Below are 23,059 nucleotides of genomic sequence, written 5' to 3'. Positions count from 1 at the left end.
GAGTTAGTGGCCGGAGCGGGACAAGTGAGCTGCTGATGTTACCGGTGTCCTGAAGGCCGGGACGCCGCAGACAGGATTGAGTTTCGGGGCTCACTGTCCCACGGCTGGTGTGACTTTCCTGCAGCTTGGGAGGCAGCCGACACTGTGGCCGAAACCCAATCTGCTGCCGGCTCGACCCAAAACGGCAACGCGAAGGACAGACAGGGCCGCCGATGGACACGGTGTCCAATTCCAACACGTCGAGGACAACCTGCCGACAGCCCCCTCCCCCACCCGCTGACCACGGTCCCTCGCATCTCAATGTCCTGTAGGAGGACTGACGGGGACGTAAGCGCACTCTGGCTGCTTGTGTCCACATTGCGTCCTGTCCACGTCCGCACTTCTTCTCAGCTGTCCTGTGCGGTGAGGGCCGTGGGAGGTCGGGGGGGCAGAGGTCACGGCGAAGGTTAATCCCCGAGTCCCCCGGCGGTGATCGGGGCACATGGAGGAGCCGACCGCGGCACGGATTTGAAGGGCTCTGCCGATGTGATTAAAGCGAGCAGGACGGTGCGGAGACATGATACCATCTGGACCAGAATGTCATAAACCTTTTAAAGGGGGACGTGGAAGTTTCAGTGCAAAATGGAAACATTTGTCAGTGGTTTTACTATTAATTTAATCATTAATTATCAGAGTGAGGGGGTGCAGAGGGTTTAGTTGAGTCCCGCTCTCTGGTGGGTCTCGGGTTCGAGTCCCGCTTGGGGTGCCTTGTGACGGACTGGCGTCCCGTCCTGGGTGCGTCCCCTCCAGCCTTGCGCCCTGTGTTGTCGGTTAGGCTCCGGTTCGCCGCAACCCCGCTTAGGACAAGCAGTTTCAGACAGTGTGTGTATAACTGTCTGCACAAAGAGTGGGCGGGGCCTCCCTTTGCCCTCAAAACAGCCTCAATTCTTCTCCCAGTGGGAGTTTCCACAAGATGCTGGAAAAATTTCTTCCACGTTCCGGTCCATGTTGACACGATTGTTTGCATCACGCAATTTCTGCAGATTTGTCCGCTGCACAATCATGCTGCGAATCTCCCGTTGTGCCACATCCCAAATGCCACGCCCACGCCGCCGGAGCAACGAGGCACACCTGGGGCTCGGCAAGGACTCCGACTGACACGGAACCTTGTTCGCCTCGCACTTAACGATTCAACCTACTTGTCTCCCTGTCCTGGTCCTTGCTCCTTGAAACCCCTTACCCGAGTTTGTTACCTGAGTTCTCGACCTTTGCCTGATACTCGACCTCTCTTTCTGGATTTCCCTTTAAACAACGATTGCACATCGAAGACCTCCGCCTGTCAGTGACTACAATTTTCGGATCCTCCGTAATAAAAGTCAGTTTGCCCTGCAGTTGGGTCCGTCTTCTCATTCCGGGAACGGAACATGGCACCAAAGGTGTTGTATTGGATTCAGATCCGGTGACTGAAGTCCACTGAACTCACTGTCCTGCTCGTGAATCCAGTTTGAGACGACTTTTGTTTTGTGACACGGTGCATTACGATGCTGGAAGGAGCCATTAGAAGTTGGGTAAATTGTGGCCATAAAGGGATGCACACGGTCAGCAACAAGACTCAGATAGGCTGTGGCATTCAAGTGATGACTGACTGGTGTTAAGGTCCCCACGACATTACACTACCACCACCAGCCTGGACTGTTGACACAAGGCAGGTTGGGTCCGTAGATTCATGTTGTTGACACCAAATTCTGACCCCAGCATCTGTGTGCTTCAGCAGAAATCGAGATTCATCAGACAAGGCTACGATTTGCCAGTCTTCAACTGTCCAGTTTCGGTGAGCCTGTGTCCACCGCAGCCTCAGCTTTCTGTTCTCGGCTGTGGACCCAACGTGGTCTTCTGCTGTTGCAGGCCATCCGCTTCGAGGTTCGACGTGTTGTGCATCCAGAGTTAATTTTTCTGCTCACCACAGTCGTAAACAGTGGTTATCTGAGTTACCGTAGCCTTTGTGTCACATCAAACCAGTGTGTTGTTTCTCCTCTCACCTCTCTCATCAACAAGGTGTTTCCGTCCACAGAACTGCTGCCCACTGGATGTTTTTTGTTCTTCACACTATTCCGAGACAACGCTAGAGACTGTTGTGTGTGAGAATCCCAGGCACCAACAATCATACCGCAGTCAAAATCACTGCGATCACATTTCCCCCCGTTTTGGTGTTTGATGTGAACATTGACTGAAGCTCCTGACCTGTATCTGTATGACTTTAGGAGTTTCAGTGCTGCCATACGATTGGCTGATTACATAACTGGATGAATTAGCAGGTGTGCAGGTGTTCCTAAAAAAATGCTTTGTAGGTGTGTATACTGTTGGACACACACACACACACACACACACACACACACATAAAACTATAAAACACTTTTACATTTTAGTAACTAAAGCACCACTGCACCAAAAATATATAGTTTTTGCATTTAAAAGGAGCCCCAAAAGAAACAAAACTGGCAGAGCTGTGGCGGAAGGAGGTGCTCTGGGTGGGCTCCAGGTCCTGGGGGACCCCTCACAGAGAGCTGCGCGAGGACCTGCAGAAGCTGGTGCTCTAGTGCCCCCTGCTGGGCGCAGTTTGCTCTGCACGCTGGAGACCCCCAGGGAGCCCGAGCCTTTATTTCAATGCAGTGATTTGGCTCTTTATGAAAAGACATAAAGATGTTTGCATAAAGAGGCAGGAGCTGCACTGTCACGGTCTCTGTCTTCACTGCCTCGTCCCTCCTGCTGGACAGAGACAACTCGACGGCGAGTTTCGGTGCGGTTGGACACCTCTGCAGAGACGTGTGTGTGTGTTTGTGTGTGTGTGTGTGTGTGAAAGAGAGAGAGAGAGAGAGACAGAGAGAGAGAGAGAGAGAGAGAGAGAGAGGACTTTCACAGGTGGGGCCCTGACCACACCTACTGGGCAATGCCACCCATCTTATTCAGGTGTGTATAATATCAGTGTGTGTGTGTGTCTGTGTGTGTGGAGGGTGTGGGGGGGGGGGTGTCCTGGCTCTTGAGGAAGAGCTAAAAATCCCATTTCACCGTTGGGTTGTTTCACTGTATTTTTACCTCACCCAGACCTTGTGACCTCACATCCAGCTATGCAGCCTGACAGAGCTGGACCACAGAAAGAAACATCAGCAGGAGGCACTCAATCCTGCTGGCCACTAGGGGGCGCAGTGGTCGGAGCTGCACCTCACAGTCAGATGTTGCCGGGTTCAGATCTGCACTCGCCATGAGCAATGTACTTACCCTGAACTGACAGAGCAAAAATTACCCTGCTGCATAAGTGTGTAAGTCAGTGTACACAGCTCTGTGTACAGACACAAAGGTTGATGGTGTATATTTCTCTATGTATATCCATTTATTGAACACAGTGTTTTTACCCCTTTTAAGTTCTCATTGATTAAAGCAAAGTGTTTTGATTGTCATGCATTATGTAAAAGTCTGCTGACGTGTTTTGCTGACAGACGTTTGGCTTTTCGTGCTCAGATTGGGGACAAACGGCGCTTCTGGGGACTGAATAATGGAGGAGGTGAAACTCCTCTTTCTCTGTGCGCTGAATATTTAACGGCTGAAAGAGGAGTAACACACAAATGCGCACACACACACACGCACACGCACGCACACACAAGCACACACACACATGCTGTCGTCGGGCCCCGTTCAGTGACCTGCGGTGGATGTCGAGAGAGACGCTTGAGCGAATGTGTAAATCGTTATCATGTATCATAATGTAATTAACGCCAGAGCTCGGTGTTTCACCTTTAGGCTTTTAAATCCTCCTCCTGTTTTACTGAGCTAGATTCACTGACCGGTTGTGAAACGACGGGGAAGAACGAGGAGGCCGAGATAACAAACACATTTTACACACTTCTGTGTTTTTGCCCACAGCGTTTCGGTGTTCTAGAACGTTCTTTTGGTTCCGTGTTCCTTTCATGCTGCTGTATTTACTGATGATAAAAACAGGCCTTCGGAGCGTTACGTCGCAGTCCCCCCACAACCAGTCGGCTGAAGTTGAGGATGACACAGAGCCAGCGTGTCCACAGCGTGTGACGTGGTGCAAAAGGTCAGAGGTCACCGTGGCTTTTCGGAGCCAGAAATCCAACACGGAACATTCCGTCTGTAGCGCATGGGCGAGTTTTACTGGGTTTTACTGTAGCTGTACATGGGTACACCAAGGCGCGCACAGAGAGGAGAGACCGGGCCAGCTGGGACCCCCCGCGTGCAGGTGTTCGAGGAACGTCCCGCAGGTGTGTGGAAAGCAGCTCAGGCTTTTCTCTGTCTCGTTGCTGCTTCCTCCACCCCGTTGCTTTCCTCTGGCCACCTGGAAAACAAGAATCGCTGCCGTCGAGATGCCTGGAGCTGTCTGCAGGTGCGGTACTGAACGGGGTAAACATGGTCATCTGACGGCAACATAGTAAGCTGGCGTGTGAGCTGTGATTGCTGTATTGGTGGTCATTGGAGGAAGGAGTCTGCTAAACAGGAGTATTTCCACAGTATCTAAGTGTGTGTGTGTGTGTGTGTGTGTGTGTGTGTGTGTGTGTGCGCATTTGTGTGTACTGCCCCTGGTGGTTGCAAATGAAACTGCTGTGGGCATAAATGAAGCGGCACTAACTGCCCCAGAATGCTCTGCAGCGCCCCCTGGAGGCACCAGCAGCGCTCGTGGAGGATGAGCAGTGCTTCGGCGAACCCATCGAGGTACGGTGCTCACGCTTTCTCGCCTCCGCTGACGTTTCTTCCGTTCTCTACGGGAAGTGAAACAAGTTACTAGAGAAAGTTGTGTCCTCCACAGGAAGAGAGCGGCTTCTGTTTGTTTCGACACAACAGCGTGAGAGTGCCACGCTGGATCGGGACCCCAGATGGGTGTTGGGTAAGGACCCCACACGGATCTTTCCGGAGCCGGTGTGACACGGTCAGCATGGGTTGTGACCCCCGAGGGGCTCAGGGGGCGTCATCAGCGCACTGACCATCACACGGGGTGGAGGGGCAGTAATTACTGCGGCACAGTAACAGCGAGCAGTGTGTGTATCACACAAGTACTTTTACTATGTGTTATAGCACCATTTACCATAGTATAGTACCCCAGTAAAGGCCATCTCACCGTGATGTTCTTACACAGGCCACATTTTCAATGTTCACCGGCTCCTTGTGTTACCAGCTACGAACTTAACGGGCTTTCAGGCCTTCCAGTGTTTTACTGTGATTTATTTTAACTGCATTTTCCTTCACTTGTCACCTTCCTGAAGTTTGTGTCGCTGGTGGAGCAACTCGACCTGCGTCCAGCTGCCACCTCACCGCATGTTAGTCACACGCAGAGAAGCAGAGCAGGCGTGTGCGGGACCGCCTTCATTCAAATCCCCTCCACGGTGTTCACGGCTCGTCTCCGTCTTCCCGGTGTCGGCGATGGACGGCGAGACGAGGGACGTTCCGCGTGTTTGGGGGACGAATCCGTTCACGGCGAGAACCCGGGGGAGTTTGCGGAGACGACGGCTTTTTGTTTTCAGCATTCGGAACGAGTTTCGCTTTTAATAGCCAACATTTTACAGTCCACTGCAGTGTAGAGTATTTTTATCTGCGGTGCTAGACAGTGTCACGGAAGGTAACCTGTCAATAAGCAGAGGGCGTCTCTCTTATTCAGCTTTAATTGATTGTAACGCGTCGGAGTTGAACAAAACATTTGGAGAAAAACATCTGCTAAATTAACAAATATAAATGTAAATGTAAATTAGAAGCACCCTGCTGGTCCCAGGTGCGTTCGTACAGCGAGGAGCCGGTGAACGCTGACGGCCCAGCACGGAGCGGAAGCTGCAGCTCAGCGCTACTCACCAGGGCCGGCCGTGGCGGTGGCCTGTGCCGCCCTCGTCCTCCCACGCAGCTCGCACGCCACGATGAGCGACACCAGGAGCAGCACCTCGGTCATGATGGCCAGGAACGGTTTGAGGGGCTCCACGAAGGTGATGACTCTCAGGTGGACCGCCCCCTCGGCAGGCGCGATGAGGTACAGCGCCACGCACAGGTAAGAGCCAGAATCTTCCTCAGTAAGGTTCATCACCGTGAGGGCCACCTCTTCACCCTTATCAGTGACCTTGTACCGTGGTGGTTCAGCAGTCGTGTTGACCGCGTCCTGGGAAAACACAGAGGCCTGGGAATGAAACTGCACCGAACCGGGGGTCAAAGGACAAAGGGCGGAAGGTCAGAGCCAAGTACTGCCCAGGAAGGGATGAACGTGTCACCCAGTCAAAGCGACTCGTGTCGACCGCAGTAAGAAAGGTTCAGTGCGGCGAAGAACGTGAACGCAAAGCGCATGCAGAGCGAAGCGGATTCTGCAGGGATTTGAGCCCAGCAGTGCAACGAGGCACTCAATGAGTCTTTGCGAGAGCAAGATCAATTACTGACTCATTTAGCTGTTCAATGCTAATCAATCAATCAATCAATCAGCAAACACTTTTATGCAAAGTAAAACTATCCAGTCTGTTGTCTCTGGAACCTTTAACCTGTCCTGACGGCTCGGGATCCTCGGGCACTGCGCCACCTGCTGGTGTCTGCAGAGTTTACCTTCTCGCTGCCGTTGACTTTGTACCACTGCCAGGCCGGCGGGGCGGGATGGATCTTGCAGGTGAGCACGACCGAGTCTCTCACGTAACCCACAACCGGTTTGTCTCGCACCTCCTTCATGGCGGGAGCTGGAGACGGGAGGCAGAAAGGCACCATGGGGACCCAGCATGGTAAAAATAGCATATCAGTACCACGATCGTGGGGGTATCAGGAACGCCGGGGCGCAGATTCACCAGCCGGTTTGCAGCAAATAAGGCCGACGACCTTACCCACAATGCACCTGGAGACATTAGCGATGATGAGGCGCAGTTGACCTTACCGTTGACACGCCCGGCACTCTGGAGGCCCCCAGGACGGTTACCGGGGACACCGGAGCAGCCGTTTCTGTGGCTCTGACCGCTATTGACCTCCACCTGGTCAGTCGTCCAGTCGTACAGCGAGCGGTCATGTTCGTAGGAGCAGGTCGAGTGACTTAAACCTCCATCTCTACATGATGTCGCGGTCCTCAGTCCTCATTCCCCAGTCACCAGTCCTCAGTCATCAGTCCTCAGCCATCAGTCCCCAGCCATCAGTTTCCAGTCACCAGTCCTCAGTCCTCAGTTACTAGCTCAGCTTATGTGCTCATTTTGTGCTTCTCGTACCCCCTTCATCCCATGCCGTTCGTCCTGCTCTCTGTACTGTAGCACTGTCCCACCTGGGCTCCGTCCCGCTGCCCCTCTCAGCAGTTCAGAGCATCTTACCGGTGACCAGGAATGCTTTTGTAACCTCCTGTGTGTCGTTGCGGAAAATGCAGGAGTAGTTCCCCGGGCGCTCGATGAAGAACCTGCCAAAGAATCACGCGTTACACACAAAAGGCGAGTGATTCTGTCCAAAACACACTTTCGGGTCTGAAAAAAAATAAATAAATTTTGGTTGTCTGAGGTCCGCAGCCGGTCGCGGCGCTCTGTTCGTAACTCGTTTTGTCTGTAACTCAAAAGTCACTTTTGCCATTCAGTGACAATGGACAAAACTGAATTATAGACATCCATCACTTTGTTTGCAGCTCGGTTTCCGTGAAATCTCAGACAGAGCCTTGGTAAAAAGTTGGATTTGTAATTTAACTGCGGTTGAATTTGGTCATTAACGTGGGGCCACATGAAGGCCAAAGCACTTTTGGACACGGGGTCACGTCGCTCCGGACTGGTGCGCGAAGAGCCGCGTTCCTCATTTAGTGACCGCGAACAGCGTGGCCCTGAAAATGTGAAAGTGCTCTCGAAATCCACAACTGAGGACATTTGTGTGTCGGCGGTTTGCGGCACGAGGATCCAGCGTATCGACACACACGTGAACGAAAAGCAGAGCTCGCAGCAACGTGTGCACGTACTCTTTCCTCAGGCTGTATCTGCCATCGGCCCGCTGTACGGTGACCTCTGACTGCGCTATTTCCACTCCGTCCCTCTCCCAGGACACGCGGATTGTGTCCGGCGTCGCGCCGAGGAAGTCGTCCAGGACACAGGAGAGGTTCATGGCACCGGGCTTCACCAGCTTCAGCAGCTCCACCTGCTCCGCCCGGCGCGGCCCTGCAGGGACACACGCCGCACAGGACACGCTAGTGTGAACACGGGCCACTGGGTCCCCGAACATGTCCACTGAGTCCCGTGTGTGAGCGGACAGAAGGTCCACGCTCACCGTTCTTTGTCCTGGGCGGCCGAGCGGGAACGAGCGGAGCCGGTGGCGTGCCGGAGGAGCTGCTTCCATCTGTAGGAGATGCTCGTTGTGGTATGAATAAAACACACACACACACACACACACACACACACACACACAGAAACAGACACAGCCCACTGGTTGTTCGCACGCGTTGCTGCACACAGAGCAGACTGTGTAGACACACACAGAGGTCATAGGACACACACACACACACACACACACTAAATGCTTTCTGACATTATTATACACTCAGAGGGAGCTGATCAAAAGCAATAAGCAACATGATGTTCTAGAGCATCACGGTTACAGGGGTCACCTACGGCACACACACTGCTGTCGTCCCCTTTTTCAAGGTCAAAAATGGACGTGAGATGTGAAATGATGCTGTCTTCTCATTGTCCCTCTGTCTGTAGCAGACAGAACTGTGGACAGACGACTGCGGGACATTTTTATTATGGTTCTGCATTAAAGTTTCTGCAGACGGAAGCGCCATGTTGAGTGCGAGCCGAAACGGCGCCCCCTGTTGACCCCGGAAGAGTGATGCGTGGCGACAGCGGGCGATAGGTGCTGACATACTGGAGCTGTTGAACTGTGAGGTGTGCGAGGTGTGCGAGCTGCCACCACCCTGGACCGGAGGGACCGCGCAGTCCAAATGAAGACGTGACGACCACGAGGCTGAGAGAGGCCTCTGTGAGATGAGCAGCGGATCCCGACCCGCTCTCGGGGGCGATGACGGAGCATGTGTCGGGCTGTGTGTCGAACCCGGGCCGAGGCTCACCTGTGACGGACCACACCAGGTGGAGGAGCTGCAGGAGGACGGCAGTGTGGCGAGCTGAGAGCATGCTGGTCCTGTGCTGCGGCGTTCACTGTGCTGCAGTGCGCCGCTGCTTCCTCCCCCCTCCGCTGGTCCAGCTAGTCCCTCCCCCCGACCGCCCCCCCCCCACCACCAAACGGATGACGCAGTCAAGACACAACATCCTGCTGTATCAGTGCAGCCCGGGCCCCTCGCTCGTCTCTGTGTGTGTGTGTGTGTGTGCATGTGTGTGTGTGTGTGTGTGTGTGTGTGTGAGGGCCTCACAGCAGCAAACCCTTCGATGATGTGACTTTAATGGGCTTCTTGCTAAGTGAGGCTCATGTTGGAAGTTCATGTGAAAGAGCAGGACTGCGTGTCCCCTTCATGTCCCCTGTAGAGGACAAAGCTGCCACTTTCACGCTGGAGCGTCCCGGCGCCGCACTTTCCAGTCTCCGAAAGGACTCCTACAGTACGCTCACACCAGAGCACGGTAAAGGTACAGTGTTTGTGGTAAAACCTGAGCCACAGCCACAGTCATGAGGACCCAGAACGGGGGGGGGAAGGAGGCTCAGCCTGTTGGAGGAGCTTCTGTAAGTTTCTGGGCGAAAATGCAGAACCACCAGTTTACCAATTATTTACTACAATGTATTTTCATGGAGGAGGGGGTGCGGTGGCGCAGTGGGTTGGACCACAGTCCTGCTCTCCGGTGGGTCTGGGGTTCGAGTCCCGCTTGGGGTGCCTTGCGACGGACTGGCGTCCCGTCCTGGGTGTGTCCCCTTCCCCCTCCGGCCTTACGCCCTGTGTTACCGGGTTGGCTCCGGTTCCCCGTGACCCCGTATGGGACAAGCGGTTCTGAAAATGTGTGTGTGTGTGTGTGTGTGTGTGTGTGTATTTTCGTGGAAAATATGTCCAAGTGCTCAACACGGTGGGGTGGGGGCGGGGGGTGGCAAAATTGGACAAATTAGTCGTGTTACTGAGGATGACATGAGGGAGTGACGAAGACAAAGGGAAACACTGACCTTGATTGTGATTTTTACATTCATTCATCCGCACGTATTCACATGTGAGAACGTTCCTCCAAAGTGACGTACAAAAGAGAGTAAACGGAAGAGCACCAACAACAGACAAAGAGCTTTAGACACAGGACTATGGACACACAGCTTGTGTGTGTAACACCACCATGTTGCTGATTCACATCCCTCCAGTAGCTCCTATGGGAGTGACACTCAAACAGCAAATGCAGAGATAATCACAGCAGATGGTGTTGATGGGAGGGATTCAGCAGCTCTGAGGGAAACGGGGAGCTCATTGCACTGGGGATAAAACTGAGAACCTTCGGACTGTCGGTTTTGGACTCCTGTGAGTGGGATCACTAAGCACTCACAGGTGGAGGAGCTGAGCGCTCTGGACGGCATTACAGGGAGTGACCGGGTCCACTGACCGTCTGGTCGGCTGTAGCCAGAGTGTTGAGCCTGACATGGGCAGAAACAGAAAGAGAGTGGAGAGAGACGAGGAGGGGAGACACATGGTAACACTTTGGCAGGTTGAGCAAAACAAACTGTTTTTACATTCTGATTTTATATGATTTAGAATTATGAGTCCAGCTAAGGGGGTGCGGTGGCACAGTGGGTTGGACCGGGTCCTGCTCTCCGGTAGGTCTGGGGTTCGAGTCCCGCTTGGGGTGCCTTGCGACGGACCGGCGTCCCGTCCTGGGTGTGTCCCCTCCCCCTCCGGCCTTACGCCCCGTGTTGCCAGGTAGGCTCTGGTTCCCCGTGACCCCGTATGGGACAAGTGGTTCCGAAAATGTGTGTTTGGGGGACTTTAATTAGTAGTTAGTGATTGTTAGGATTGGATTTGTGGCTAATTTTTTTCTAGCTTTAAAATAAAATAGCTTTAAGTGTGTGTTTTTTTTTTCTTTTTTTACATTTTCTTGAATACTTGCTGGTTTTGTTCTTTTTACTTTTTTCTGTATTCTTGAGAATCAAAGAGTATTTCAGTTAATTCTTTACTTTGCTAATACTTTTCAGTCTTGGTAATATAAGTAGTGAACACAATGCAGTGTAAGAAATTCTGAGTCCAGCTTCAAGAAAGAGTGTCTTAATTTGCACCTGTACAGGACATTGATGCTGGAACAACTTTTACCACAAGAGGGTAGTAGAGGCTCAGTTTTTATTTATACATTACATTTATTTATTTAGCAGATGCTTTTCTCCAAAGCGACTCCCAATAAACTCTATGTAGTGTTATCAGCCTACAGAAATTCACCGCAGTGACTTACACTGCTAGATACACTACTTACACTGGGTCACTCATCCATACATCGGTGGAACACGCTCTCTCCGTCACTCACACACTATGGGGGAACCTGAACAGCATGTCTTTGGACTGTGGGAGGAAACCAGAGCACCCAGAGGAAACCCATGCAGAGACAGAGAGAATATGCAAACTCCACATAGACTGAGCGGGGATCGAACCCACGTCCTCTCGCACCACCCTGAGGCTGTGACCCAGCTTTTTCACCGCAAATCACTGACTAAATCACAAAAATGACTAAATCACATGGAATTACTTCAGAAGTCTGCACTTCTCTGGCCGTGGAGATCTCAGACGAGAGCAGGTCGCACATGGTCATGGTTAAAGCGCGAGAGTCGGGGCTGAAGGAGGTCCGGGTTACTGACAGGAGCAGCAGGAGCAGCTGGAGTCCTCTGTTCCCTATGGGCCTCTTGTGCACTTTGCCGAATGGTAAGAAGCTCCAAACCCATGCAAGATGAACGCGAGGAAACCCATGCACGAGATGCAAACACTTGCGATGATATAGTGACCCTCTGACCGAAACTGTGTCTCTCTCTCTCTCCCTGAGGTCTTCGTTTCATCACAAGTACAACAAGTGCTGTGAGCCCAGTGGACGTGTTGCTCAGTCGAGCCGCAGCTCCACTCTGCTCCAGGTTCACACACAGACGTCCAGCGCTCCCCCGTCTCCTCACCTGACCTTCCGAGTGACGAATGCCAGCGCTAACCCTAACCCTAACCCAACCCTAACTCTAACCCTAACTCTGCCCTAATATTAACCCTCACCCTGACCCTGACCCTAACCCTAACCGTAACTCTAATGACACGGTCAGTAAGATGAGATGCACAAGGGTAAAGAAACATGGTATTTCTGAACACACAGGTCAATGAAGAATTTATTAATGAGCCAAAGAGAAGAATCATGACACTGTTTATAAACAGGTTACCATCATTAAAGTTACACAATCAAGTAATGAGCCTGGAACAACTCATACGCAGAACTGCCTCAGGACCACACTGGAGAGGTGCTGCACTACTAGGGTATGGTCTTCTGACCCAAAATGTCTCATCTGAGGTAAGATCAAGTGGAGAACTGAACAGCTTCACAGCTCTGAGCCACACCTGCTTCGTAGCAAATAACAAATTAATAAATCAGCATGCTGGCAACTGGAAGATGTTTGGTTTAATTTATAAAGGTTGTGTGTAAATAAGCAAAAGGGGAAAAACTGAGCCCGAGTAACTGGGGCAATAAAGCAAGAAAAATGAAAGAATGAAACTACAAATTCTCAGCTTGTTCAACTAACCTGCTCTTTTTCATGAGAGTTTATTTCACTGTGAAGAATTTGCTAAAATTGTAAAGTTGTAGTTGTCTACATGTTTCCCATACCTGCAAAGTGGCCTTCAGGAGGAATGTTCATCCCTGTGTTGTAATCAAGAAAAGATCCATATTGATATTGAAGCCAAGCAGAAACATCTCAATCCTAACCTGTATCATGCTGGATTAAGTCACAATTTCCCTGAGGAATCAGCTCAGCTTGTTCAGCTTTCAGTTCAGAAACATCCAACTCAACTCATCTCAACTCAGCTCAGCTCAGCTCAACTCAGCTCATCTCAACTCAACTCAACTGAACTCAGTTCATCTTAAATCAGCATATGGATTGTTTTCAACAATGCATGTTTCGTCCATCATGTGAAGTTGTCAGCACCAGGAGAACGTTCTGAAAAGATGATTACGCTTCTAAATATTTCTGTAAGGACAAGGAGAGCAAAGTTTATCTTTAACTGACAGTCTTCACTTGGCTTGAACCTTGTGACCATGACAAAGTTTGCATCCTGGCCAAAGTGTTTTGGATCGTACACTGATTTCACTGGCGATCATGGTCAGATTTAGACATCCAGCCCAACCCCAACCCAAACCCTAACCCTAACGGTAGTCCCTAACCCCTAACCCTAACCCCAACCGTACTCCAAACCCCATCCATCCACATGCCCTGTTCCTGATGAGATAACTCAGGCTTGTCCTGTAAGTAATGCTGAAGCCTGAGCTCACACTTTAATCCAGATAAGTGGTAAACATGCTCTTCTTAGAAGCATCCTTTGGTTTATCAGGGATTAGCGGTCGTCTAGATTTGCACAGCTTTACCTTAACTGGACTGCAGGTGCTTCTCTGCAGGTTCCAAATCTACAGAATGTAAACACTTTCTACCGTGGTTTGCGTGAATGAGTCCAAGCTCACAGAACAAACATACATGGATACGACAGCTGTCCAGGAGGTTCTATACTGATGTTACCTTGGAAACTGTCACGACCTTGGGGAAATGACACCAGAGGACCACAGGAGAAGGACATCAGAGCTAAATCCACATACATGACAAACACAAGCACCTCATTAGAACACCCTTTAAGGGAAGACCACCTACCCGCCAGTCGCCCTTCGCACCACGATTACGACACTTCGGACAACGATCTCTGCGCTTGCGTTCTGACCGACATCTCGCTACAATCATGACACAAACTTCTCATTTTCTTTGACTTTATTACAATGAAATAATTTTTTCAAGCATTTTGCAGCTAAAACAAGGATGGATTTGATCATACATGAACTTTAGGTGCAGAAATGGGCGGGCGAATGTGTCTGAAGCCTGGGAGAGGGTTAAGGCCTACGCCATCGATGAGCTTTGTAGGGAGAGCGTGAAGGAGCTGACATGGCACCTACATACCACTCAGCCTCCTCCTTCTTCTTTACCCGCTCTCTCCTTTCTATTTTAAAGCAAGTTATATAAGCAGTTGGTCCAAGTCACTTCTACCTCAGTGGCCGTTGTTCTCGTTCACTCTGCGGACAAGCTGCTTTCTTTGGGGGGTTTCTGCGACGACCTCTTGCTCTCCGCTGGGGGTCATCTCACAAGGCCAAAGCTTTCAGTCGTGAAGCGCGTTTCCGTGGGTCCCTTCCGCTAATCCGGAGCGTCCTGCGTGCCCCTCCCCCACGATGCTCCTTCTGGCACACTGGTTCTGCTACTAGAGGCAGATTACAGCGAAATCCTACCGTCATCCTGTGTGAAATGAGCAGAGGAGCAGTTACGGCGCTTATATAACCGGTTTCCAGGACGAGCCAGTGAACGAGCAACATTGCACAGACCGCACCATAGAGAACAGGAGAAGAGCCTGAACCAACGAGGTGATGAGCTCAGCCTTGGCCCCCCCGAAAGACACGTAGAGACACGTTCTGCTAGTCCCCGGTGGACCCCAAGTTGCTGCTCACAAACACACTGCAGGTCCAGAACACTTCATGGCAGTTTGCTGGACATGAGACCGATCCTGGCAGAAATATGTTGACAATACTTGTGGTTTGTTCATGCCCTCATGCTCTCATGTTCCTTTGTGGTGACCGTGGCAGGAAAAGGAGGACCACTGTGAAATCAGCAAAGTCATGGAGGACTGCTCAGCAGGTCCTCTTTCTGGATCTGTGGGATCCTGGGAAATCTCCCTTCTTCGGGGGGCAAGCTGCCCTCCAGACCGTCCCAAATGGTGTCACACCTGCACAGATGGAACAGGTGTAGAAGTGCAGAGCAAATTAAAGGTTAATTATTCGCTCGTTGAGTTACATGACATGAAGGCATATGAAGAAACACATTCCATGGGGAAACTTCTCTTTCTTTCCCTTTTTCTATCACATCAAGGCCATCTGCCTCAGGGAGACACCAAGCTCGATGTTTAATCCAGATTACGGCTGTGGCAGAACTGACGTTTTTTTGCCTCCAGCTTTAGCTGCCAGTGTGCCACTGATCAGGGAGCTGGGCAGTTGGTTTTGTTCACGGTCCTTCATCGGTCTCCATTGCAAGAAAACCAACCCAGCGGCACCGCTGCACAAGACAGACTCACAGCAGGCAGCACTTTGCCCACCTGTGTGTAAAACACCATGGCATTCCTCATCAAGAGCATGGTCGGAAACCCTCTGAAGAACATTGGTCTGGGTGGAGGAGAGGAGAAGACAGAGGAAGCAGCTCCGTCAGATCCAGCAGCCGCTGCCGGGATGACGCGTGAGGAGTACGAGGAGTACCAGAAGCAGCTTGTCGAGGAGAAGTGAGTTTGATTCCTGCCTCTCTGAGAGCGAGGAGTTTGTGAGATGAGTGCAGTAGCAACCAGTTCACACACTTTTGGGAAGTTGGCCTATTAGCGCACCGCTGTAGCGTGCTCACCTGGAGTTCACCTGGAGTTGTGCTGCTTCTCAATGGCTTCCTTTTTTTATTGCAAACAGTGTTTTTGTCTGAATAATCTCATTGATTTTACTCAATAATTGTCATGGTGACACAGTGAAAGTGATTCTCATCTCAAGACTGTCATTGAGGTTCGCTTTTGACTCCGTTTTTTAAACATTTTTGACCTTTGAAATGTACTGTCACAAACAAAGCTCTATTATGTAATGGATTGTGTATTTCTGCTTTTTATCAGGATGAATCTTTGTAAATCCGCCACCCTCCCCCGACACAGGACAGAGAACAGCTCTAGAGATTAAATCCTAGCCTCTAATCGCGGGCCGTGCTGCAGAGCTGCTGGCTTCTTGCGGGGCTGCGCCGAGTCCGAATGGCATGAAATTGAAGCTGTAATGACCGTGTTAAACCCTTTAACAGCGTCACAGGTTCCCTACCTCAAAATGTGGGGGGCTCTTTCTACCCAAGGGCTCCTCTCACCTACAAGGGTAAAAATGTGGTTCACAGTCAAGTAGGTGATTGTTTAACTGACAAAATAGTTTAGTAATTTATTAACATATGAAAGAAGTCCTACATTGTGAAACACATTTCAATAACTAGTAGATGCGTTTGTTCAATGTACAACTAGCGCCATCTTCAGTAATCCTTTCTGAAATAATCCATTTGAAAACAAAATAAATCTTCACAAATTACAGATTACATCTTGAAACCTCAAATAACTTTTAAGTGTTTTGCATATTAAACTGAATGAAGTCTAATAATGTAAAACGCAGTTTCAAACAGCCAAATGTGTCGCTTGTTCAGGCTATGAAAAATTAACTGTAAGAGAAAGTGCTTTAAAGGGTATGTAGAATTTAATTTTTATTTCTAAATATCAAATGCTTGTGTGAAGAGGTCGCCTCTCCTTCCCTGTTCTTGATCTCAGGTCGCTGCATGTTTGAGAATGGTCAGAGATTGACACAAGCCTATTGTCACATGGACACAAAAGATCTGATTTCGTGTGAGAAATATGGACAGCATTTATGTCTCTCTTGTATCTGCAGAGCACACTGTGATTGGAATTGCTTCTTAACGAATGTTACAGTCCTGCAGGACCAAAAAACCGTGGCGTGATTGGCATGAATGGTCTGAGACTAAAGTCGCTGAACCTTCCGTCTCATCTTCCACCCCAGAATGCAAAGAGACGCAGACTTTTTGCACAAGAAAGCTGAACGTGCAACGCTGAGGACCTGTTTGAGAGAGAAGTACCGACTGCCCAAGGTGAGAAGGCTCTCTGTCCGAAAGTGCAGAGTGTACCTGGTGACATTGCTGCTACATTCCGAAAGCCTGTTAGAGTAGCACAAGTTCAAGTCCAGGCTGCTGAACACGGGGATCCCCACCAGCCCCACCGCCCCCACCGGACGGATGCTAGAGGGTGTGTGCGGCGAAGGTGCAGCTCTCACACACTGCATATCTCCTGATGTACCAGAAGTGGGCAGAGTCAGCAGTAATGCCACACGATTAGGGCTGAGGGAAGAGAGAAAGGCTTTGCTAGTGAGTGTGTGTGTGTGTGTGTATGGCTACCATGTCAGGCCATCTGCTCCTCTGTCATGAAGCAGTACAGTGAGCAGTCACCCCCTGAGAGCACCATTTACATTCTACTTGAACATTTATTCTGTGGGGGGGTGGCTCTGTAGCACAGTGAGTAGTGCTGGTGCCACGCAGAGTTATGGGTTCAAACTCGGCTCAGTATGCTTGGGGTTTGCATGATCCCTTCTTTTTTCAGTCTGTTTCCTCCAAGTGCTCTGGTTTCCTGTATACTGATGACTCTAAATTGACCAGAGCGTGTGTGTGTGTGTGTGTGTGTGTGTGTGAGTGAATGAAATGGACTGGCACCTCTTCCAAGCATTCCACACACCTTGTGCTTCCAGGATACACTCTGGATCACCGTGACCCTGAAATGGATATTTATTGATAATGGATGAATGACATTATTTATCAGACACTTCTCTCCAAAGTGATGAACAACAGAGTAAATAAAAGTGAGAGAAAAAGTAAAATTATCAAAAAACAAAGAGCTTTAGACACACACACACACACACACACACACACACACACACAGCACTACGGACACTCAGCTTGTGTGTGAGACACCACCATGTTGCTGGTTCACATCCCTCTGGTAGCTCCTACAGAAGTGACATTCAAACAGCAGATACACAGATAATCACAGCAGATGGTGTTGGACTCATTGATGGAGCTGTCAGGAGATCAGGAGAGAAGTGGCTCTCAAAGAGAGGGGTTTGAGACTCTTCTTCAATATGGGAGGGATTCAAGAGCTCTGAGGAACTCAGGAAGCTCATTCCGACACATTGGGAACAAAACTGAGAACCTTCAGGCTTGGAGGTAGAGAAGTGCAGCAGAATGGTTGAGAAGTAGTGAGTGATTAGGTCCTGTAGGTGGAGCAGATTTACTGATGGGCCGTAACCAGAGCTTTGAACTTGATACGAGTAGCTACAGGAAGCCAACGCAGAGCCATTTGGAGGGGAGATTCCTAGGAACTTGTTGGCGGTTTTCTGGGTCAGTGCGAGATGCTTGATGGCAGAGGCTGGAAAACCCAGCAGGAGGGGTCTGCAGTAGTCCAGACGGGACATCAGCATGACCTGGACCAGAACTTGCATAGAGCGTGTTGTGGGATACGGGCCGATTGCAGGAAGATTGACAAGGAGGTATGTGCAAGATCCCTTTATGACTCCAGTGTGTTGGGAGCAGCAGAGACAGGATTTCAGTGTTAGGAAGGTGGAGCTGCAGATGGTGGCCCGTCAGTTCAAGGAGAGGCGACCGAGGAACGCTGCAGCGTGAGAGGATACATCTGTTAGTCAGGGAAAAGGGAGGAGGAGCTGGGTATCGTTCACATAGCAGCGAGACGAGAACCCATGAGCGACGACGACAGAGCCGAGGAGGAGGTGTAGGTGGAGAAGAGAGGGGTCCGAGTACCGAGCTCTGTGGAACACCAGTTGAGTGAGATTGAGGGGAAGGCAGGGAGCTGCACCAGACCAGCTGGCAAGATGTACCTGGCAGGTAGGACTCAAACCACTGCTCTTGTAGCAATGGGCTGAAGGCCTGGCGCGCATCACACGCTGTACGGCATCAGTCCAAAACAATGTGAGGAAGCGCTGCTTCTCGCTTCATTCCAGACGCCCGAGCACTAGAGACGCAGTTGTCAGAGAAAGGAACCAGATGTCATAGCGGTTAATACACAGGGTGGCAGAGACAAAGGTTGAAATCCTCAGATGAAGAGCATTCTCCGATCACAGGGAACGTTTGTGCCCTTCCGTAAATGTCCGGTTTTCTCGACCGTAGGCTGCGTCAGCCTCCGTGTTTCCTGTACGGGGTGTGCAGTGCTGGGGCGCCAACTGTGGTAGGGCTACCCGTACCCAAACATTTCTACACGCTGGAGTCCCACGCTGACAGAATTTTAGTGTCAAACGGCAGCACTGAGCCAAGCCCACACGTGCAACGAGAAAGGAGGTCTGGAGCTGTCGTTTGCACCCCTGAGCCAGGTCTGTTCCTCCGTTGCCTTGGAAACCGTGCGTGACTGTTATGAGTCACGCTCGACTCGATGGCGCTTCCATCATCATCATCACACAGTCAAATCCCTCACAGGGGCTGGAGTCACATGCAGCGTTACAGAACCAGAGAGTAACACCAATTGTGCTTTTACCAGAGTAAAACACGGTGGAATACTACAGCAGGAAAGAACTGTTTGCATTGCCTAAAGTTAATACCGTGATTAAATTACTCTCCTGCGGAGGACGGATTTTGGGGTTTTTGGGGATTCTACAGATCTGAGGGGCGGTACCTGGGGCAGGAGGAAGAATGAGTCCCCTGGTCTGAGACAGTTGTCAGACTGCCGTACAGCAGCGTCATCGTGATGATGATGATGATGACGATGGCATTGATGATTATGACTATGATGGTGATGACTATGAAGCATGCACATCTCTTCATCTGCAGAGCGAGCAGGACGAGAACATGATCCAGATGGCGGGCGACGATGTGGATGTTCCCGAGGAGCTGCTGAAGATGGTGGATGAAGACGCCGAGGAGGAAGAGGAGAAGGACTCCATCCTGGGCCAGATACAGAACATCCAGAACATGGACATGGACCAGATCAAGGAGAAGGCCCAGGCCACGCTGACCGAGATGAAGGCGAAGGCCGAGGAGAAGTGCTCTCTCATGTGATGGAGGGAAGGTGCGAGGAGGAAGAGGAGGAGGAGGAGGAGGAGACAGAGGTGTAGAGACCACCTTCCTCTTCTCTCCAGGTTGCACATCTTCCTTTTGATCCTCAGCACTTCTTGTTTGAACTTTTTCAAGCAACTTCTCACAGATTGCAACGATGTTTCACGTCTCAGTGTCACGTCTCACTAGATGTTTTATACTGTACGTCTTGTCTCAATAAAGGAGCCTCACAGTGTTTTCCCTTTCCTCTTCATTAAGTCACATCCAGATGTTACAGTGCTGGGCGGATCCACCGGGTTCCTCTCGGCACATTTCACTCCAGGCTCCGAACTCATCGTGCTTCTGCTGCACCCGAGGCTCACGGCTTCGACAGGGCACCGGACTAACGAAACACGTTTACCGAACTGGGTTCACAGACGTAACCGTCTGTCCCGTGAAGGTGGTACCGGTGTGGAGGAGAGCAGCGTGTTCCCGGCGCACGAGTGTAAACACGAGCAGTGTTACCTACGGGGAAACGAAGCAGTTTTTTCCTGGAGTTTAGCGGTTGCTTTCGAGCATCAGGTATTGGGTGTCGCTCACTGTGAGACAGACCTTCCGTTGCTCCGTGAACAAAACTCACGTGTGTTACTGGTGCTGAGGATCTCTGGTGCAGAGTTACACAAAGTGCACAGGGTGGATGAGGAAACAACGCGTAAGGGTGACACTGCAGTCCGCTCGGCACAAGGAGAGTGTGTGGATCAGGGCTACGGGACGTGTTGAGGTCTGGAGCTGAAACACGCTGGGGTAGGCAGGGACGGTGGGGAGCAGACAAGGGCCAAAAGTCGTTTTGTTCGCTCAGGCAAGGCAGTAAAGGGCCACTAATAACCGGCGACTCCGCCGGCTTCCTGTCCCCTCCTCTAGCTGCTCTGGACCGAGGGCCTATTGGGTTCAGGTGTGCCCTTCAGCGGAGGGACTGCTGCCACTGCTCACGACGCCTTCGCTTATACATTGTATTTTTACCACATTCCTCGAAGAGCTTTCGCGGTACTTTCACAGCAGGATACGAGTCGTTTTTGGTTCTTCGTCATCGCCGAAGATCGATGCTGTCGAGGAGCTCCGCCCCTCGGCGCTCGTCCCACTGACCCACGTCGGCTCAGTGCGGCAGATGAACGTCGGCGCAAATTTTCCAGAAACTTCTGTGCATCCGGTAATACGGCGAGTTCAAATGGCTTTGGGTCATTTCAGATTCACGAGGATAATGATGATGTTCTAGAATGTTCACCTGCTCGATGAAATCAAAACTCTGAAACGTCTCTTGCGTCGCTGAGGGAACTGGAGTTTTACCGGCCGTACCGAGAATCTTTTACTTTATTCGTTTTTATTTTCCTCGCTGCGCTACCGACATCGTGACGACACAACAGAGGTTCCGGGAAACGCGGCAAAGGCCTCTGGGACTCGGCACGTGTCCGACGGCGACGCGCTGTTGACTTTTGACCCCTGACCCTTCCGGGCCGCAGGAGTGCCACGGTGACCGACGCCAGTAAGAACAAGCAGAACACTTTTGTTGCACCTTAGAGCTCAGGACCCAAGAAGACCTTCTACGAAATCTACTGAGCTCCAGGGTGAAGTTTACACCGCTGACCCAAAGCAGCAGGTAAACCGGAGGTAAACGTGTCCTGGCGAGTCCCCGTGTATCAGAACTACAGCGTCGCCACCTGCAGGACGCAGCTGATGGGGAGCAATTTTTGGAGGAACAGAAAGTCAAAAACAATGCAGTTGAATGTCTTTTTTAATCTTTTACAAATGCAAGACGCATTTCCAAATATCTGCCAGCAAAGTCAGTACAAAAAGGAACAGATGACAAACGTGAACACCGACCTCGCAAATCTGTAGAAAACCTGAAAAAATGTTAAAAAACAAAAGTAGAAAATGCTCACGCTGTCAGCACAACTCGTGCAGAACAGGCTCATTTTTGGGATCTTGTTCAACGTAACCTTGTAACCCGTTTCGAGGACTTTTTGAAACGGTTGCCGGCGGAAAACGTTTCTAAAAACGCAAAGCAGAGCCACGAACCCGGAGAGGGTTCAGTTCACACGTCCTCACGTAGCTTTGAGCGCAGAGCACGCGCTGCGCACGCCGCACACACGCATCATCGCGCGCATCATCTGTGCCGCGTATTGAACCCTTTGCAGGAAACGTTAAAAAATACGAGAGACGTTAGGACAAACGCGGTGAACACGAGGACAACCGAAAGAGCAGCGCTCGGCGCACGTGGATCACGGACACACCACGTAGACGCTATTAGACAATTAAGCGCTCGCTGAATTCTTTCTCGCGTTCTCTCACGTTCTTCCTAGCAATACCTGTGTGTGTGTGTGTGTGTGTGTGTGTGTGTGTGTGTGCGCGCGCGCGCATGTTTATCCACGCTCGACAGGAAATATGTTGGACAGTCTGTGCACGCCAGCTTTGCCCCCGTGCCCACAGTCCGCTGTAACCGAGGAGCGCGGAGCACTGAAATGTACCAAAGTTCACGTTAAGACGACCGCGCCAAGACTTTTGAAAACATTTGGTTTGAGGACACACTGAACTCCGTTCCACCGGAATCGGTTGCGAAGACCGAGAGTTTAGGATTACTCAATAACACGACCACGACCGTGATTCCAATGTTACTCGAGGCTGGTTCCGCTGCTGGGCCGCGCTCACTGAACGCCAGCAGTAGAAGCAGAGAAGCACCTGCAGCTAAAGTGTGTCACGTGGCTTCATTTCATACTGAAACGTATCACGTAAAAGAGAACTGACGACGATTCGATTCCGACCATAAAGGCACCGAGTGCGAGATCCTCCGAGCTACAAAGTCGTGCTTTTAAAATAAACAGCTACAGCTGGAAAAAATACTGCTGTCGCCTGCACGTGTGGATACGCACAAAGACACGTTTCCCGCTCCAGGCTTGTTCCACCAGCCATAACGGCGGTCGCGATGCATCTAACACCCGGAGGGCCTGCGGAGCGAGGGCTACGTTTAAGGCTCGGGGCCCGTGACTCCGAGTCCACGGTAGGTACGGGGCGGCTGGGAGGAGGCCGCTTCGAGGCCTGCTGGGAACCGAATGCAAACTCGAAATAGCCCGAACTGCCCCTCGATGCTCCGAAAGGTCTCCGGCTCGGCAAACCGCGAGGAGGCGGCGAGAGCCAGACAGGAGACGTGCAGGAGGTGTGAACTTCGGTTTACTCCAACCTTCAGTCCAGTCCATCTTAGAAAAATCCCCAAACATCTCAGACTAAGGACTTTCATGAGTCGCACAACTAAAAGCTGAAGGATGAA

At 51.0% G+C, this 23,059-nt stretch overlaps 2 protein-coding genes across 2 annotated transcripts; one reads left to right on the top strand and one right to left on the bottom strand.

The window, feature by feature from the left end:
• Positions 1-4,144: 4,144 nt before the first annotated feature.
• emb (embigin) lies at positions 4,145-9,126 on the bottom strand. The gene is made up of 8 exons (XM_018731637.2): positions 9,029-9,126; positions 8,230-8,298; positions 7,925-8,120; positions 7,302-7,384; positions 6,562-6,689; positions 5,833-6,130; positions 4,718-4,751; positions 4,145-4,330 (listed from the first exon to the last, which is right to left on the bottom strand). The coding sequence occupies exons 1-8, from the start codon at positions 9,090-9,092 to the stop codon at positions 4,273-4,275; spliced, it is 930 nt and encodes a 309-aa protein (XP_018587153.1). The 5' UTR covers positions 9,093-9,126; the 3' UTR covers positions 4,145-4,272.
• A 6,122-nt stretch (positions 9,127-15,248) lies between these two features.
• cplx4a (complexin 4a) lies at positions 15,249-19,764 on the top strand. The gene is made up of 3 exons (XM_018731636.1): positions 15,249-15,412; positions 16,713-16,800; positions 19,537-19,764. Exons 1-3 carry the CDS (start codon positions 15,249-15,251, stop codon positions 19,762-19,764), a joined length of 480 nt encoding a protein of 159 aa, XP_018587152.1.
• The last annotated feature ends 3,295 nt before the right edge of the window (positions 19,765-23,059 follow it).

This window comes from Scleropages formosus, chromosome 17 (assembly GCF_900964775.1).
Source record: "Scleropages formosus chromosome 17, fSclFor1.1, whole genome shotgun sequence".
In the NCBI taxonomy this organism is placed as follows: domain Eukaryota; kingdom Metazoa; phylum Chordata; class Actinopteri; order Osteoglossiformes; family Osteoglossidae; genus Scleropages; species Scleropages formosus.
Note: the sequence above shows the minus strand (reverse complement) of the source record. Positions and strands in the feature narration are given on the sequence as shown.

Bases quoted from the DNA above. Each gene is read 5' to 3' on its own strand.
- emb (XM_018731637.2), bottom strand. From the start codon at position 9,092: ATGCTCTCAGCTCGCCACACTGCCGTCCTCCTGCAGCTCCTCCACCTG. The intron at 8,299-9,028 runs GTGAGCCTCGGC...CATCTCCTACAG, and splicing joins CCTGGTGTGGTCCGTCACAG to ATGGAAGCAGCTCCTCCGGC. The intron at 7,385-7,924 runs GTACGTGCACAC...ATTCTTTGGCAG, and splicing joins AGATACAGCCTGAGGAAAGA to GTTCTTCATCGAGCGCCCGG.
- cplx4a (XM_018731636.1), top strand. From the start codon at position 15,249: ATGGCATTCCTCATCAAGAGCATGGTCGGAAACCCTCTGAAGAACATT. The intron at 15,413-16,712 runs GTGAGTTTGATT...CTTCCACCCCAG, and splicing joins AAGCAGCTTGTCGAGGAGAA to AATGCAAAGAGACGCAGACT. The intron at 16,801-19,536 runs GTGAGAAGGCTC...CTTCATCTGCAG, and splicing joins AGAAGTACCGACTGCCCAAG to AGCGAGCAGGACGAGAACAT.